Source organism: Sebastes fasciatus, chromosome 15, assembly GCF_043250625.1.
Source record: "Sebastes fasciatus isolate fSebFas1 chromosome 15, fSebFas1.pri, whole genome shotgun sequence".
NCBI classification, from domain to species: Eukaryota; Metazoa; Chordata; class Actinopteri; order Perciformes; family Sebastidae; genus Sebastes; species Sebastes fasciatus.
In genome coordinates this window covers 11602374-11619405 of record NC_133809.1, presented here as the reverse complement: position 1 = coordinate 11619405, position 17032 = coordinate 11602374, and the positions used below count along the sequence as shown (strand labels likewise).

The following is a 17032-nucleotide window of genomic DNA, read 5'->3' as shown; positions in this document are numbered from 1 at the left end:
AATAGTGCTGCACTTTTGCTATATCCTGCAAAACCCCAATAAAAAGATTTTCAATGAATGAATGAATGAAAGACTTTATTTCGAACGTAAAAATAAATAAAAACGGACACAAAATAATAACAAACAAAACGAGTAATAGTGTCCGAAAAGGAGTAGGTATAAGTAAAACTTATATTTCCCTACCCCTTTCTCACTTCTCCTCTAATAACTCATATATCATAGAATGATAATATAATATAATATATAAACTATCCAAGATTTATTTACATCCCAAATTAAATATATGAAAAGCATCCCAAGTTTATTTACATCCCACATATCCATCCGGAGTTAAAAAATAGATATAAACCAACCCTTATCACAACTCTTCCTCAACCATATACCTCTCAAAAATATCTTTTTTGTATAGCTTTTTAAAGTGATTTATATTTGTGCTCCGCTCCCATCACCCAACCCATTCCACAAATCCACCCCACAGACTGAAACACACAAGTTAAATGTTTATTGTGTGCAGTTATCATTGTTATACAGATGTCTTTATGTCATAACGGCTGGACAAATCACATGAAATTAAGGTATGACAAAGCCCAAGATATTTTATATTATTTTTATACTGTAAAATGTATTTTAAAAATTGTAATGAAAACATTTATATGAATCTATTGTATTGAACTTTTGAAATAAAGTATTATATATATATATATATATATATATATATACACACACACACATATAACCCTAACCCTAACCCTAACCCTATATTAAAAAAATAATAATAATAATAATAATAAATAAAAAGTAATACCCATTTTGAATTGTAGATTTGTAGATTTAAATAATAACAGACATGCAAAAAAAAGGAAAAAAACATTTGAATATGTTGTAGTGTAGTAGGAGGAGGAGTATCCAGCAGCATCTCCCCTCCCTCCCTCCCGCCCTCTCTCTGTCTGTCTGTCCAGCAGGAAGTTTAACTTCTTCAGTGGGAGTTGTTTAGTTGAGCCGCGGCGGGCGGTTGAACCCTCGACCAGCCAGCCGGTAGAGATGACTTAAAACAGCGGACGGCTTGGACACTATCTTCCCGCTTTTTAATAATAAACTTTACCGGATTATATGATATGCAAGAAGACTCACAAAAATGCCCACACGGGAGCTGTTATTTCCCACCGAGTTAGCTCCGAGTTAGTCAACTGTTGAGAGAGTCCGTGAAGGCATCATGGCAAACGTTAAAGTTGCCATTCGAGTCCGTCCTCTCAACGCAAGGTAAGTTATCCAACGTTTATTGTTTATACTAGCTAATTAAACGACATTATTTTAACTTTATTATTGTTGCCTCCATATCTCAATTCATGTCAGAACTGTTGTTGACAGTCATGGGTCACTTTAGGCTGCTGCTTTGGCGCTAATTACAAACAAAACAATAAGCTTCTCGTGTTTTTGTGAGCTATAAACTCACAGTGAAGTGGTGCACATGGTGGATGATGACAACTGTGGCTGTCAGTAGGGTTGTCTGACTAAGCAGCAGCTTGTGTGTGGTGGTGCTGAGTAATGTACAAACAATTTGGAGCTAGATTAGGTTTAAAGTGTCTCACTGAAGCCATTTATCTTTATAGCAACTATTAACTGTCTGCAGGACAGATCATAATGCACACAATGCACTTTCATAGACCAAGCTACTGGAGTTACTCTGCACTATACTCATTTATAACAGTCTCTTCTGCACTATATTCACTTTTTAATAGTCCTGTATCACAGCTGTTAACCTTCACTATATTCAGTTTTAACAGTTTTCTTCATCTCCTTGTATTTTTATATCTGGTATATGTTTTTTTATTTTGCACTACTAACTTTTTTACTGCCTTTTTACTAACATGTTTTGCACTATGGAACTGTGATGCTGGAAACTTGAATTTCCCTCAGGATCAATAAAGTTAATATCTATCTATCTTAAGATAATGGGGTGTATTATTAGAAATTAATTGATGTATTTAAAACACCTTTGCTGTGTCTCTCTCTGTGTGTGTGTGACTGCCCCTATGCATGAATCAGTATTAAGTTAATGTTTTATTTAGAACATTAAAATCCAGCAATTGTGTACAGAAATAATGGGGAAAAACTCCATAACAAATTAACAGAGCCTTAAGTTTTATCTCAAGAGTATAAGAAATTCAAAGTATTCATCCTATTATTTATATATAATATAACATATTATATATATATAAATATAATTATTTTATATATTAATATATATTAATATGATATTATTATATTTATATATATATTAATATAATATATATATAAATATAATATTATATTATTATTATATAATATAATATATATAATATACTATATTAATATTATATATATATTAATAAAATATAAAGTATTATATTTATATATATATATATATTTATATTATATAATAATATAATTATATATATATATATATATATATATATATATATATATATATATATATATATATAATTATTGCCTGTCTCTCAGATGTGATGATCTGCTGCTTTTCTGTTTTATACTTAATATCTTTGTTTTTGCATGGTTGGTTGGTTGGTTAAACAAAACGGTTTATATAGACAAAATATTAATCAATATTGGAAATGAATATTAGTTAGTCCGCATTGTTTTACAGTAGCATATATAGTATATATTGTGTATCATCTTGTTTCAGCTCTTCATTGAAATTAAACAATGTTTACAGTAAAAATGTTCAACCCAAGACTCCATGTTTTACATGGCTGTACATGTGCATCAAATGGATATATACTCTAGGTCTCTTGTGCATGAATTTATACACATCCCCCCCCAAATTCAATCTGGCATTGCTATCTTTGGAAACATTGAGATCTCCACTTTAATTGAATATAAACTTCTACTTTTATGTGCAGCGTTTACCTGCACATAATAACTGTGTAATGAATAGGCCACTGCTGTAACAGTGGGGTTTAAGAGGTTAATTTCATAACATGAAACAAAGGAAAGACGATTATGTCAACTAATGTTGTCTAGGCTCGAATGTGCTTCATAATTGTGTTCTGTTGATTAGATAATTAACTCCTTAAGCCATATTTCTAAGTAAAAAAAATGTAATTTAACAAAACAGACTCATTTCTCATCTCATTTTCTCATTTGACTTTAAGCAATTCCCTTCGTATAGTGAGAGGCATTTATGGAAAATAGTTTCCCCCCCGTTTTACAGTGCTGTGAAATCTGCTGTTTAAGTAGCAGAGTAACACACAGAGGTTGTAAAGTTACATTGCTCCACTGGAGCACCCCTTTACATTAACAGGAAAATTGCTACAACATGTTGAATAACAGATATTCAGGACCTGGGGATATAGTATATATAAAGTCTTATAGTAGTACATTGAAATAAATTGAACTCCTGCGGGATGTTTTGCAGAGGTGCTTAATCTAAAGGCCACTACAGTACCATAACAAAGCATTATTCAGGCTATGAAGGGCTGGACAATGATTCTTTCAACCACTCTTCCTGGTGTTTTGCATAACAAAAAGGTTTCTTATACATAATGTTCACAGTCATGCAAATCTCTGCTTCCTGATTTCTGCTTCTGTCAGTCTCACTTCCCTCTGCTCTTTTCTATTTTTCTCTTTTTAATAAGTGAAGGATGTATTTCCTTACTTCTATATTTGAATGAGGACCTGCTGTGTGACGGAGATAACACCAGCCTTGGTCAGCTGCATTCCTCATTCGGCCGGGCACAGAAGTGTGTTGCTCTTTGTTTTAAGGACTCAATGCGTCCCCCCCCCCCCTGAGAATGCAAGAACCCACTCACACATGTGCAGCCTGATTGTGAAATTGCTCGTTTTGGGTTTGTATCAACACACATTTTTATGAGGTTTACTATTTTCCACCACCAACCTCCTCCCCTCCGTGCTACTTAGAGCCTGAGATTGAAGGTTGGTGGTTTTGGGTTGGGCCACTGCTGGGGTTGGCAAAATGAGTCCCGCACGGTGAGGCACAGGGAGAGCTGACGATTACAACAGCCTCCTCTTCTACCCCCCTAACCCACCACAGAGACGGAGCGTTTGCACTACAGGCGGCATTTGCCATCATTACCGCTCCTGGAGATCGAAATTCTCTCTGCTCCATGTTGTGATTGCCTCCAGTTTCGCTTGTGTTGCATCAGATGTGCTCGGTCCAGCTGCTGAAGCACACACATAGCCGAGTTGACCTGGTTTTACACACATGCGAGGACGCACACTGGTCCCAATTATACACACACACACACACACACACACACAGAAAACTTGTGCATGCTCTTGAATTTGTGGAGACAGCCCAAGCTGCCTCATCAGAGTGGAGTCTCGGTCTGTTTTCATTTGAATCTGAAACTGGTCAGTGGCGATTTCATGGATCACACACACACAAAGATTCATTGTGTTAACTGTCATGTGACAGCCTCAAGTCAAGTGGCCTTAATTTATCTGACCACCCTCTCAATTACATCTGCATCTGCAAAAAGACTGTTTTAAACCTATTTGAATCTGTCTGTGAAACCTTTGTTGAATCTCTGTCCGGTTTGCATTTGGACCTGGAGACACTGATCAACACTGATAGCGTCCCTTAGATCCTCTCTCCTCCTATTGGAAGCATGTGTTAACGGTTTCTCTCCGATCTGATCCCTCTCGCTTCTCATAAACATTCGTCACGTTTCTTTACGCTTCCAAATATGGATGTTTACAGAGTTGACTGAAGCAACCGTTTGTCTTCTTGCTCACAGGGAGAGTGCGGATGGAGGAAGGCTAGCAGTTCAGGTGGAGGACAAGCTTGTGAGCATCAAAAATGTAAAGGTGAGTATTTTGGTGTGCAAATATACGAACTGCTGCACAGTTATATCCAATATTATTATTCATTATTTGTGTGTCTTTTGTTGGTAGGACTGGGAGTAGTGTGTAGAGGGTATCTATCACAGCAACAGGATGTTTACAGCCTTGGATCAGCCTTTTCCTGCTTGATATCACTGTTGTTTATTGTATGTGTTGGGCTCACACATACACACTGATTGAGAGACCCCTCCTATCAAACACATGCACTCTAACACTCTGCACACCAATACAAAACAGCAACACAACTACAGCAGACTTCAGATATTGCAGACGGAGTTGCGTTAAATTATTTTTTAATGGAAATTTAAACCTTAATGGTCTTCTTGATGATATTTGTATGTAGACAGATAATTAAAAAAAATAATAATACATCCATGGAGCTTTTAGAAAGGTTTTTCCTTAAAGAAATTAATTAATTAATCAATTTAAAAATGTTGGCGGGTCCAAAATTAATGTTTTGTTTATCTATGTGGAATATATCTCCCACTTCTAACAAGGTGTGCCATCTAGTGGCTGAATGTTATCAATAGCACCTTTTAAAAACCTCACCAAAATAAACCCTTTAAATGAGATTTAATGTACAATAGCCTTGGTGTTAAATTAGGTGTGTTAACTGAGAATCTGTCTCCAGGACTTATTAATAATAGTCTTATTTGCAAGAGTGAAATGTTGTTTTATACTGTTTTGGCGGAAAAGGGTAATTTTTGGTTCAGTTATTAGTTTAGGTTTCAATGACACATTTGGAAAAAGTAATTATGTGAGCTGCACATTCTTGTAAGCTGATACTTACCAACCTGCTGTGTCAGACGGCCGAGAAGACTAGTCTGATTGGTTGAGCTGCATTGCCTGCAGACAGCCTGGAGCATTTACACCATTATTTTTCCTTGTGAATGTTTGCATTAGCTCATATCGAGATGATAAAACTTCGCGTATTTGAAGGGTATTGCTTGTAGAGGCACATTTTTTTGTTGAGGATCATATATCAAAATGTCCATCTCTAATGTGTACAAGTGATGCAAACATCGAATTCAGCTTACAGCTAATTTCAAAACTCACATCTAGTTACAACCTGTATGTAAAGACCTTTGTTGATCATATTGGTAGTTACAGAGCTGCCCCTTCTGTTTACATTTAAAATGCTGGCGTATGGAGAGAAGCTGGGTGGGGGAGGAGAGAATCTGTTACAAATGATGTGACAGAGACAAACCACATATGGCCTCCCTCTGCCATGGAAAAGGATCAAGGCTCCAAGGCTATTGCGGGTCTTATGGGAATCATTATTTATGGAAAGTGGGACAGTTTTGGAATATCTGAGACAGACAGAAAGAAAAAACGGCAGATTTTAAAGGACAATAAATGTAAAGCTAAGTAATGCAAGCCATAAAGAGCTACTGAACTACATTTAAAAAGTGTGAAACGATAAAAAAGATTTCAGTCATTTTTTTGTAACATAGTTGTAAAACATGAGTCTTTATCAGTGGTTGGAGCTCTGTTGGCCTGCGGCTGGTGTTGCTCTTAGCTAATCCCTCACACTACAAGGCCATTGTTGAATTTCCTAAAAGTGCTGTGGGGTTAAAGAATCATGCTTTCAGGCAAGCCAATTGCTGTGAACAAAATTGATACCCAGAGCTTAGTGTTGCCTCATGATGCAGTTAGAGAAAGGAAAGGTTATTTACATAGAGAGTTGGGTGGATTAATCATTTGGATAATGATTTAGATAATTGACTGACTGCTTGGTTTGCTGGCTGCAGGCTGCTCTCCTTGGCATGAATCTACCACTGAAGTGTCGTTGAGCAAGACATTTGACCCTTACCAACTCCAACGATGCTGTTTTTGCAACTGAGCCTTCACCGCCAAATAAACATGATACCATGAAGTCACCTCAAACAATTTCCACTGCAATTACACATGAGTCTGATAGTAACACATCTGATATGCCAAAAATCAATGGTATAATGCCAGGGTTTGTTGTAAGACTTAAAAAGAAAGGGCTTAAGGGAAACAATTCTTGGCACTGCAACAAGAGCTATGTGACTCTATTTGACATTGATAATGTTATTATGGTATACACATAAAACATACACAGGTTAATCTGAAGAAGTGGTGTACTTGGATAATAATTTTCAATGTTTACCAGTTTTCATTGGGAAAATACAAATCTTTTAAAAGGAGCAGAACATTACTTTAGTTAGAATTAAAGCTGTTAAACCTGGTTACAGTAAGGGTAAATGGTAAATAGACTTGGATTTATATAGCGCTTTTCTAGTCTTCCGACCACTCAAAGCACTTTACACTACATGTCAGCATTCACACATACACTGATGGCAGAGGCTGCTAAGGTGCCAACTTTGCCCATCAGGATCTAATCTAAATACTCATTCACACACCGATGGCTTTGCCTTCAGGAGCAATTTGGGGTTAAGTGTCTTGCTCAAGGAAACATCGACATGTGACCTGGAGCAGCCGGGGATCGAACCACCGACCTTCCGATTGGTGGACAACCTGCTCTACCCTCTGAGCCACAGCCGCCCACAGTAGCCAAATAGATACCGAATATTGCAACTCTAATGCTGGAATGATGTTTCATTATATTATTATAACCCAGGCATACCTGAAGTATATTATATTAAAATATTGCCAGCTCTATCAACAATCATAGAGAAAGACATCCTTTATAGATCAGTCACTTTCTCCACTGACATCTACCTCAATAGACCCAAGATTCAATGCAGCTAAAATACATGCTGTGTTTACAGTAGTGGTGCAACAGATCAACAAGCCCATGGTTCGGTTTGTATTGCGGTTTTTGGGTTTGTCTTGCACAGTAGGGAAAAGAAAAACTTTGACCTCCCAATATATATATAAATAGATGGATACATTTCTATATTATATGAAGCGACAACACTGACTTTCTACATGACATAAGGCCGGCTACTTAATGGTCAAGAAGGCCTATGTTCAGATAATTGTCTCTTCTGTGTCTCTGGCAACTCATCAAATAATTAGCAGGCCTGTGTTTAATAGTGGTGCAATGATTCAACAAGCCCAGTTTGTCCGTAATTGAATGGTTTGTTTTATAACGGTTTGGTTTTGCATCCCTAGTTTACAGTAAGGTGTAAATCACATGCACGCTCCAGTGCTCACAAACGTCTTGTCTACTTGGAATTAATATGCAAGTAGATGGAGTAAGATTTAAGTAAAGTGGATACGTCTGAATAGATTTATAACCCTAAAAAAACACTCTTGGAATACATTACAAGTAATAAATGGAAGATAACAGCGTGCTCTCGGTAAGACTAATATGGCTCTCCAGGTTGAATGCAGTGATTTAGAAGAATGGATGCTGTACTGTGTTTCCAGTGCATCTGTTGTGCCTGGACAAGTCCAAATGCTGCTGTGCTGTCTTTCCTCAGTTCAGGATTCACTCACTGTGGCAGAAAGGTGTTTACTGTTAATGCAGTGAGCCGACTAAAGTACTGGAGGAGGAGTGAATGCGTTGCTAATGAATGGAAACAGCTTGCTTGCAATTCTACTCCGTAGCAGTCCCATAAACAAAAGCTATAGTACCTGGCTTTTATTACTGGGATTTTGTATATTATTAAACGTAAGCAGGTTTTGTCTTTATACTTTTCAGTATGTAATGTATTAACTTACCAAATTAAGTTAATTATACTGTATTTCTTGCCTTGTTATGCTAGGATGTTGACTGTTATTGGAATATATCAAATAAAAAAAAGTGTAAAAATGAATCCTAATGTGCTTTACTCTTCTGTTTTCCTCCCTGAAGCTGGATGGACGTACAGACGGTGCTGGAGATTCGAGGGAGAAGCTTCTGGAGTTTTGTTTTGACTACTGCTACTGGTCGGTGGACCCTGCAGAGCCTCACTATGCCTCGCAAGAGGAGGTAATGACCTAACTCCCTAACTGTGTTTATAGAAAACTGCTTTTGACCTTACTTTAAATACGGCAGTATTCCAATGATAACACTGGTTGCTCACTGAACTTTTGCAATAATCCCATCATTTTCCCATTTACATGCTATGGGGCATAGCCTGAATAATGACTGAAGAGGCCCCTCCACAGTACGTTACAACATCAGAGTTTACATCCAGCATTCAGCCTCAAACACAACTGTTCTCTGATGTTGCTGCTGTGGTTCCTGCTTGTGGTTATCGTAGTGGAAATATTGCAAAATAAACAGCACTTTGACAGATTCTCTTACAGATATATACAAGAGTGGATTGTGAAAGGAGAACCAGCACAAATAGGGTTCTCCTGGGGGGGAAATCACCACATTTGTTCTGTTTACATGTCATTTTCTTAATCTAAGTATTGTCTTGAGTATTGGAATATTGCAGTCAGTATTAGTATTAGGGCAATTTCTTTGGTCGAGGACAGCTCTAATTAGCATAGTGAGTGAGATTAGTCAACGGTTGATGTCCTTTTTAATGGAAGAGTATATATGATTGGTAATTTACAGGGCTGTCAATTGATTAAAATATTTAATCGGGATTAATCGCATGATTGTTCATAGTTAATCGTGTTTAATCGCAAATTAATCAAATATACTTTCTGTGGTGGAATTTCTGATACACAAGTTAACTCAGTAGGAAGGAAGAGGCCCCGGAGCTGTTGATGTCTTACACAGAAGGTTTATTGAAGCTTGATCAAGGAGCAATTGTCAGGTCTCCACCATTGAGGTGCTCTCTGCATGAAGGCCTCACAACTCTGCCCTTCCTCCCTGGTGCTCAGTGATTTACCCTTATCATGTTTTGACTTATTCGGTTCCTCTGGCATCTCTGACCCTGGTTGCCCCAGCGTCTTGCTCTATGGTCCCCGCTACAGACATAGCTGTACAGATAACGGTGGCTCCCCTAGACAGGACTCTAACACAATAATGTCAACAGAGGGGAACTCTGATAAACACTCTGACCTCCCGACCAAGGAGAGAGGAAGTAATAGAAAATTCCATCACACTTTCTTTATGGAAACTTATGTATATATTTATTACTGGAAATTATTTTACAACACAAAACAATGACAAATGTGTCCAGAAACCTCACAGGTACTGCATTTAGCATAAAAATGTGCTCAAATCATAACATGGCAAACTCAAGATCAACAGCTCTAACAGCTGTCAGTGTGTCAGTGTGCTGACTTGACTATAACTTGCCCCAAAACTGCATGTGATTATCATAAAGTGGGCATGTCTGTAAAGGGGAGACTCGTGGGTACCCATAGAACCCATTTTCATTCACATATCTCGAGGTCAGAGGTCAAGGGACCCCTTTTGAATATGGCCATGTCAGTTTTTCCTCGCCAAAATTTAGCGTAAGCTTGGAGCGTATTTAACCTCCTTCACATGGTTGATACCAATGAATTCCTTAGGTTGTGTAGTCTCCTATGATGCCAGTATCTTCACTCCAGCTTTAAAACTGAGCCCGCTACAAGCTCCGAAAGAATGGTTGAGTTAATGCGTTAAAGAAATTAGTGGCGTTAAAACAAATTTGCATTAACGCGTTATCGCATTATATTTGACAGCCCTAGTAATTTAGTAAGATCTGGACATGTAGCCATTTGTGCAGCACTACCTGAAGATTTGTGTTGTTTCCGTGACATGTCATATGCCCTCTTGTGGGTGGAGACCAAGTGTGTGCCAATCCAGGCTTTTGGCCACAAGTTGACACTGGGCAAACACAACCTCTGTACCAAGAAAAAGAGCCCAGAGGAAACAATGTCCTTGTAGACAAACCACAACAAGTTGGGTGTGTGTGTTATGCTATGCATGTTTTTACACAGATGGCCACTCGCGGGATATGATATCAGCTCCATCTGTTACCCAGAAGTCTCTTTGCTTCAGACATGGCACGGCTAGAGTCGGCTCGCTTTTCATGTTCCGGCTTTGATTGGGCCATTAGATATCTTTGTGTTGCTTTGATTGGAGGGTGTTTGCTGGAACCTGAGACGGGCTCCAGATCAAGAGGAAGTGGTCCCCAAGTCCAATACAGGAAATCTCTTCAAAACCTAATCTTTTTTTAGAGAAGTTGTCCTGTTATTAATTTCCATTTGAGTTTTCATTGTTTAGCACAATAGCTGCGCCCTTAGTGTTACAGTCGCTTTTTTCTCTCCTCTGCCACTCCCTCACTGCCTGTCTCTGCTCTTGTCAGAGCCGCCTTTGTATGTGTTTGAGAAAGACCAGGCTGTGATGACGGCCTACACACTGTGCAGAGCAGCAGACAACACAGCACTTCTCCCTTTCTCCTTTTTGTTCCTCTCTCCGGCTCTGGCTTTGGCTGCCGCTGTCCTCAGCAGAATTGTGTCCAGTCACAGTGGCCTGGTTGCCACAAGACATTCCTCCGTTGACCCGGGGTGGGCGAAAGGACACCAGCAAAGGACAGAACCGCTGGATTTAAATCTGACCTCTTTTCCTGTACCAGAATACAAAGCCTCTTTAACAAAGACTCTTGTAGATGACCACGTCAGCCGTTTGCTGATCACATCACAGTTGAAGATATTTGAATTAAGCATTTCTTTGGTGGATCTGAAGACACAGTGCTTGACGTAAAAAGCAGAAAACACTGTTTCTGTTGTAGTGCAGCGAGCCAGATTCATGGAGCACACAGTGGCAGGTGGACACTATAATTCAAGAGCCACTCTCTTAACTATTTAACCAGACAAATTGTGTTTTAGAGCAGTGAAGAGTCTGTCTAAGTGGCGGGTTGAGGAGGCAGATTTGTTATCCACAACCGGAATTTTACAGCATGCTAGGGACTTGTTGTTAATTCCCAACGCTGTTGTGTCGCCTCATTTCACTTGGTGGCATTACATTTTAGGCAATTGCTCTCAAGTGAGGGTATGGATTTCAGTTTCTCTCTTATCTGGGATCCAACCGCATATATTTTTAACACATTAATGAGTTGATGCTTTTTTTTTTGCCAGCACTGGATTTTCTCATGGTTTCAAAATATCTTTCAGCATGCTTTGCTTTTTTCAGAGCAGGAAGGGGGACTCGCTCTGAATTCGTCTTGCAGTGTAGTCCCCCTGAGACTGAGACAATCTGAGCCAGTGGTGGAATGAGACGAGGGGAAAATGGATCTTAACTCCTTCTTTTCCAGTCCAGCGTTATCCCACCACACCCAGCGCCCCTCAGAGACTGTGACGCCCCTCCCCACTCCTGCATTGTACTGTCTGCTGTACATGTCCATGCATCAGTGATAGTTTACACCAGATACTTGTGTGGCTTTCCATACACTTACAGCGGAGAGAGTAGACAGAAGTGTGGTATCTAACTATATGTTGGGATGCAGACGTGGTTGCATTCTCTTCGCTGAGGGCTCCCCACGAGACAAAAACTTGTCTTACAAGATGGGAGGCAGTTTTTGTTGTATCTTTGGACTTAAAAAGTTTCTAGGAGAAAGTTTGAGCAGAGGGGAAGGAGCAGGGCTCTGCCAGGTGAGAAGAAGTTGGGAAGAGAACCATAATCCATAATGGGAGCCAGCTGTCGGGACTGTTTGTCTAAACGCTGCCTTTGTTTTGAGGTTAGGTATTGAGCTAATAAATAGCTTTTTCCACAATTTAATAACACAAACCCTTCAGCTTGTTTATTGCCTCCGACAGTAAGGAACATGGGAGAGCAGAGTGAAAATGAAGCAGAGGATTGAGACAGGGGATGGCAAGAAAAACTGATTAGGCACGAATGTGGATTCCTAGGGTAGAGGAGGAGCAGGAGGAGGGGAAGACATGGGCAGGGGGTCCACTCTGCCTCTGCAGCCCCCAGCTCTCGCCTGCCAAACTCTCAGCTGCCTCACTAAGTAATTCTTCACAGTTAAATCTCAGCGCAAAGACGTCACTGCTGAGGATTCGTCTCCCAGCACAATGCTGTTTTTTATTGCCAAAAGGAGTCTGCTTGCTGGGGTTTTTCCCTCTCCTCCTCCTCCTCTTCCTCTTCTTTTCTGTGTGTGTGTGATTTGATTATGCTCGCAGTGTTTCTAGGTCTGTGTGTCAGTGGTGCTGCAGACAGCAGGGAGAGAATAGCCTCTCTGTCTATGAGAAGAAGCCTCCACGCACATGTGTGCATTAACTCCCCCTCAACACAGGCCGGCCCAGTTCAGCCTGGTTTGAATTAACCACAAACAGGACACCAAATAGACCACATGCTGTCAACGATGTAATAGGAGATATACGCCATATGGATACAGGAAAAGCACCTGTGATTTATGTATGGACTTGCTGCTTTCTATCAGTGAAGGCAGAGGATAAGAGGAGTTGTAACAAGAGAGACTGAAAGTGGTTGGATAGATATGCATCACAAAAAGTGCAGGTAACTCCTCTTAGGGTGCTTTCACAAGCCAACATTTAGTCCGTTTTAATCAAAGTCTGGTGCAGTACTCTGGTGCGGACCAAAACAACCAGTCCGAGACCGATGTGAGAGCTGGTCTTGGACCGTTTCCAAGTGAACCAAAACGCAGGCTGCCTGTGTGGGCATTTGTTGAGATAGACACAGGTAAACATGAGTGGGAGAGGATTGACCTGGACTTCTGCAGAAGTCCGATGTTTGCTTGACAACTTTTTTTATTTGGTCCGCTTTAATTTGTGCACTGTGAAACCGAACCGGGAAGAAGATCTTGAATCAGCTGAATATCCAGGATTTATTTTTTTCTAAAGCTGCACATACTTTAATGAAATAAATCTGGCATGTGTATATCCCATCATTGCCCATTGAATCGCATCCAGAAGAAGTATTTTTAATATTGTTAAAATAACTAATCTGGCAATGGAAATAGAAATGTATGTAAATAACACAAAATTGAAACACAAAATAAGTGATGACAAATGGAGTCCTAAAGGACAAAAATGGGCAGGTGGTCTTTGTTTATGATCTCATCATTGCAATATCCAACATGTGTATTAAACATCACATGTTTTCCCTGTATCATTCAGCTCTCATTTTGATATTTATGGAGTAACAGATGAGTGTGGGTCCTCAAATCAGACACTAAAATTATATCAAATGTAAGAATAGTAGTTGAGTTCACGTCAAACGTTAAACGTTTATTCCCCAGCCAATGAACCTATATGGTACCACCTATAGATATTACACGAGGCTCCCATCAGTCTGAAGGCTGGGGAAGTCATTTCCAGCCTGCCATAAAGAGTGTGACGTGCAGCTTCGCTCCACAGAGTTGTGCTTTGGCCCCTTTAACGAGGATTGGGGGAGGAGCAGCAAATTCCCAAACTCTCTCCAGATAAGGTTTTATTTATTTGTTTTAAGTCTAGCCTTTGCCCCCCTCAGTTGCAACAAGAGCGTATACTGAAAATGGAATTCACTGCCTTCACGTTCCTGTCCTCCGTTCCACTTTTTCCCCACTGTCCTTCATTCCCATGTGTAGGGAGGCCTGAGTAATGAAGAGCAGCCTATCTGTTTGGCCTGCACATCTCTGTCTCTCCCTCCTCCCTCTCTTGCAGCCTCTCTTCCCTCTCTTGCTAATTTGACCTACAAATTCTGTCCAAGTGTGACAAACGAGTGCGTTGTTGAACTCCGGCCAAACAGCTTCCTCTCTGTCTCTTCTCTCTGCATGTGATTCTGTCGGCCTGTGTCCTCCCTCCCTGTAGTCCACTCTACGCATTTCTCCCTCTTTCACCTCTGATTCTCTAACCTAGATTTCTAACAGGAAGTCAGAACAAGGATCTCCAGTGACATTTCTTTTCCTGTGTATAAACAAAAGCGTTTAGCTATTGCTCAGGGCCCAGCTGTTTGGGTAACCCAGTTGGAAAGCGTTGGACGAGAACCAAGCGATCCTCGCCTCTCCTGCAGCTGTCCAGTCCTGGACATGGAGGAGAGAGCGAGGGAAAGGATGTTACATGAGTTGATGGAAGTTTTGTTTCTGTTTGGGAGAAAGTTACATCTCATTTTGCACTTACTTGTTCGCTTGCAGTCTCAAGTCTTTGCGTTGAGCTCAGAGACGTCCTCCCAGTGAGAGCGGTCGTGGAGGGAAAATGAATCTCGGCCCTCTTTTGGTTGCGTCAAAACCTGGCAAAAGCAATGAGAAGCTGAAGTTTTTAAATGTGGCAAAGGGCTTCACTTTGCTTGTCTGGCTTCTCGCCATCACCCTTGACAACATCTTACACACATTTACACACACACATGGACACTACACATAAATACTTCTCCAGGGTTTAGTGTAGAGCGGGCCACATAAAACCAGACCAGCAATTGGCATTTTCCACAGCCAGTGATTACAGGACTTAACTCATTACAGAGGCATTACAACATTACTTTTTTCTCTCTTGTCAGCCTGTCTTTATCATGCTGTCTTCGTCTTTCACTCTTGCCGCTCTTTTTCAACATTTCTCACCTACTTAGCTGCCTTCCTCCACTTTTTTTCTGTGTTACCAGGCCACCAACTAGGCTGCCACTTTGGGGAAAAAAGTGTTTCAAAACCAACAAGGAACACTGTTTTTTATCACGGTTTAGATCTCTGTCATGAAACCCAGCTGGTTACATGTTTTTCCAAATGTTCCTCAGTGAGGTCTGGTCCAACTTAGTTAGACACACGTGACATTTCAACTTTCCTTTTGAGATCTGTTGCCAAAGTAGGATTTTACAACATCTCTTTGTAGTCACCACTTTATTTAAAAAATGGCTGTCATGCATATCATGTGGCGGTATTAACTTAAACTTATGTGTACATTAACTCGCTCTCTCTTTCCACCTCCGGATATTGCATTACTTTGAAATTTGGATCTTAGCCTGGCAACGCATTTTATTTGGAGATAGTGGTGCGCTGTAATTGTCGTGTTTGCAGATGAGAGTATTGTGCAGCCAAATATCTTCGTTAATGCATCCCTGCACCACTGGATGTTCAAAAATGAAATGAAAAGATGCTGTACATATAGAAGCAGCCTTTGGGAGAAAGTGGGTGCTGTCATGTTCTGGAATATACACTACACTACACTTCATATATACAGTACAGTATATGTAATGCATCTTAGCCAAAGCAGACTGGGGCTGTCAAAACTGGCCCAAAATGACGTTTTGTATATTCAATCTGGACACCCTGTTTCTATTTATTCCTGCTTTGAAATCGCCGCAATGGACGCTGATTCTTGAAGTTGGAATAAGAAGTTATTTATAAGATACCTCCTAATTTCACTACAAAAATCCAAATAAGGTGGTAGCTGACTGGAGGGAGATCACCAGGAGATCGCCTGAAAGTTTCCTTCTTGCTGTTGGCTATATTGTGTGTAATTTTCAGCAAGTATCACAATATAAAACATGTTTTCTGTTTAAAAAGTACAAACGTCAGAAGATGGCATGTCCTACTCACCCATCTTTTAAGTGGCAATGTCTCCAGTCTGATCTTGAGCGCACAGCTGATAGGTACGTGGTTTGTTCACATGACACAACATAACGCTTGCTGTTAGGACACAGTGTCACTCTCTCCGAGTTCTCTGCCGTCATTATGGTTGTTGTCGAATTATTCCTCGTTCAGCTTGACCTAACGTTACATTTCATTTTCAATTAATGAAAGTGGCGTTGTGTGACTCTCGTCACGCGGTGCTTTCAGTGTGTGCGAGGCAGACAGCTGTGATGGTGCTGCTTTTTTCACAATTGAGTATTCATTTTCATATTTGAATATGTTTTTTTACTATTCAAATGTAGAATATTCATTGACAGCCCTAAAGCAGACCCTCCTTTTCTTTGCCTTCTGCTAGATCTGGAGCCCCGTTTGCCACCTTTTCTAACCCCAAAGCCTTGTTCCAATCGTCCTTCCTTCCTCTCTGTTTTGACCGGATGAATTTGACCTGCATTTCCTCGCACAAGAATGAAATCTATATTCTGCTTTTCCTCTTTCATTGTTAGATTGTTTGCACTTTTTTTTTTTCTCAGAGAGGGAAGCAAACTCTGAGGCTTTTGTCCTTGTTGTGGATGCTGTTTCCTCTAAGTGGCTTAACCGAGCAGAGTCGCACACATGCACATACACACATGCACGTGCAGCGGCCTGCTGGTGACAGCCGCCTTCCTGTTAAAGGAGGTGTTTAGTCTGTCCCCTGTGTGTTTTGAGGCGACCGACCAGCCTGCATGCTTACTGTGGCTCTGGTCCAGTCACTTTATCTCCGGGCTGTTTTTCTCCTGCTTCATTTGATCCTGGAGTACATTTCCACT

At 40.2% G+C, this 17032-nt stretch overlaps 1 protein-coding gene across 3 annotated transcripts in view; it reads left to right on the top strand.

Annotated features, from left to right (window-relative positions):
• The first annotated feature begins 911 nt into the window (after window positions 1–911).
• Window positions 912–17032, top strand: part of stard9 (StAR-related lipid transfer (START) domain containing 9) — a 47946-nt gene continuing 31825 nt past the window's right edge. For all 3 annotated transcript variants that reach the window (XM_074659826.1, XM_074659825.1, XM_074659824.1), the window contains exons 1-3: window positions 912–1260; window positions 4761–4830; window positions 8654–8770. In XM_074659826.1, coding sequence (XP_074515927.1) covers window positions 1214–1260; window positions 4761–4830; window positions 8654–8770 — 234 coding nt within the window. In that variant the 5' untranslated portion in view covers window positions 912–1213. The remainder of the gene's footprint in view (window positions 1261–4760; window positions 4831–8653; window positions 8771–17032) is intronic.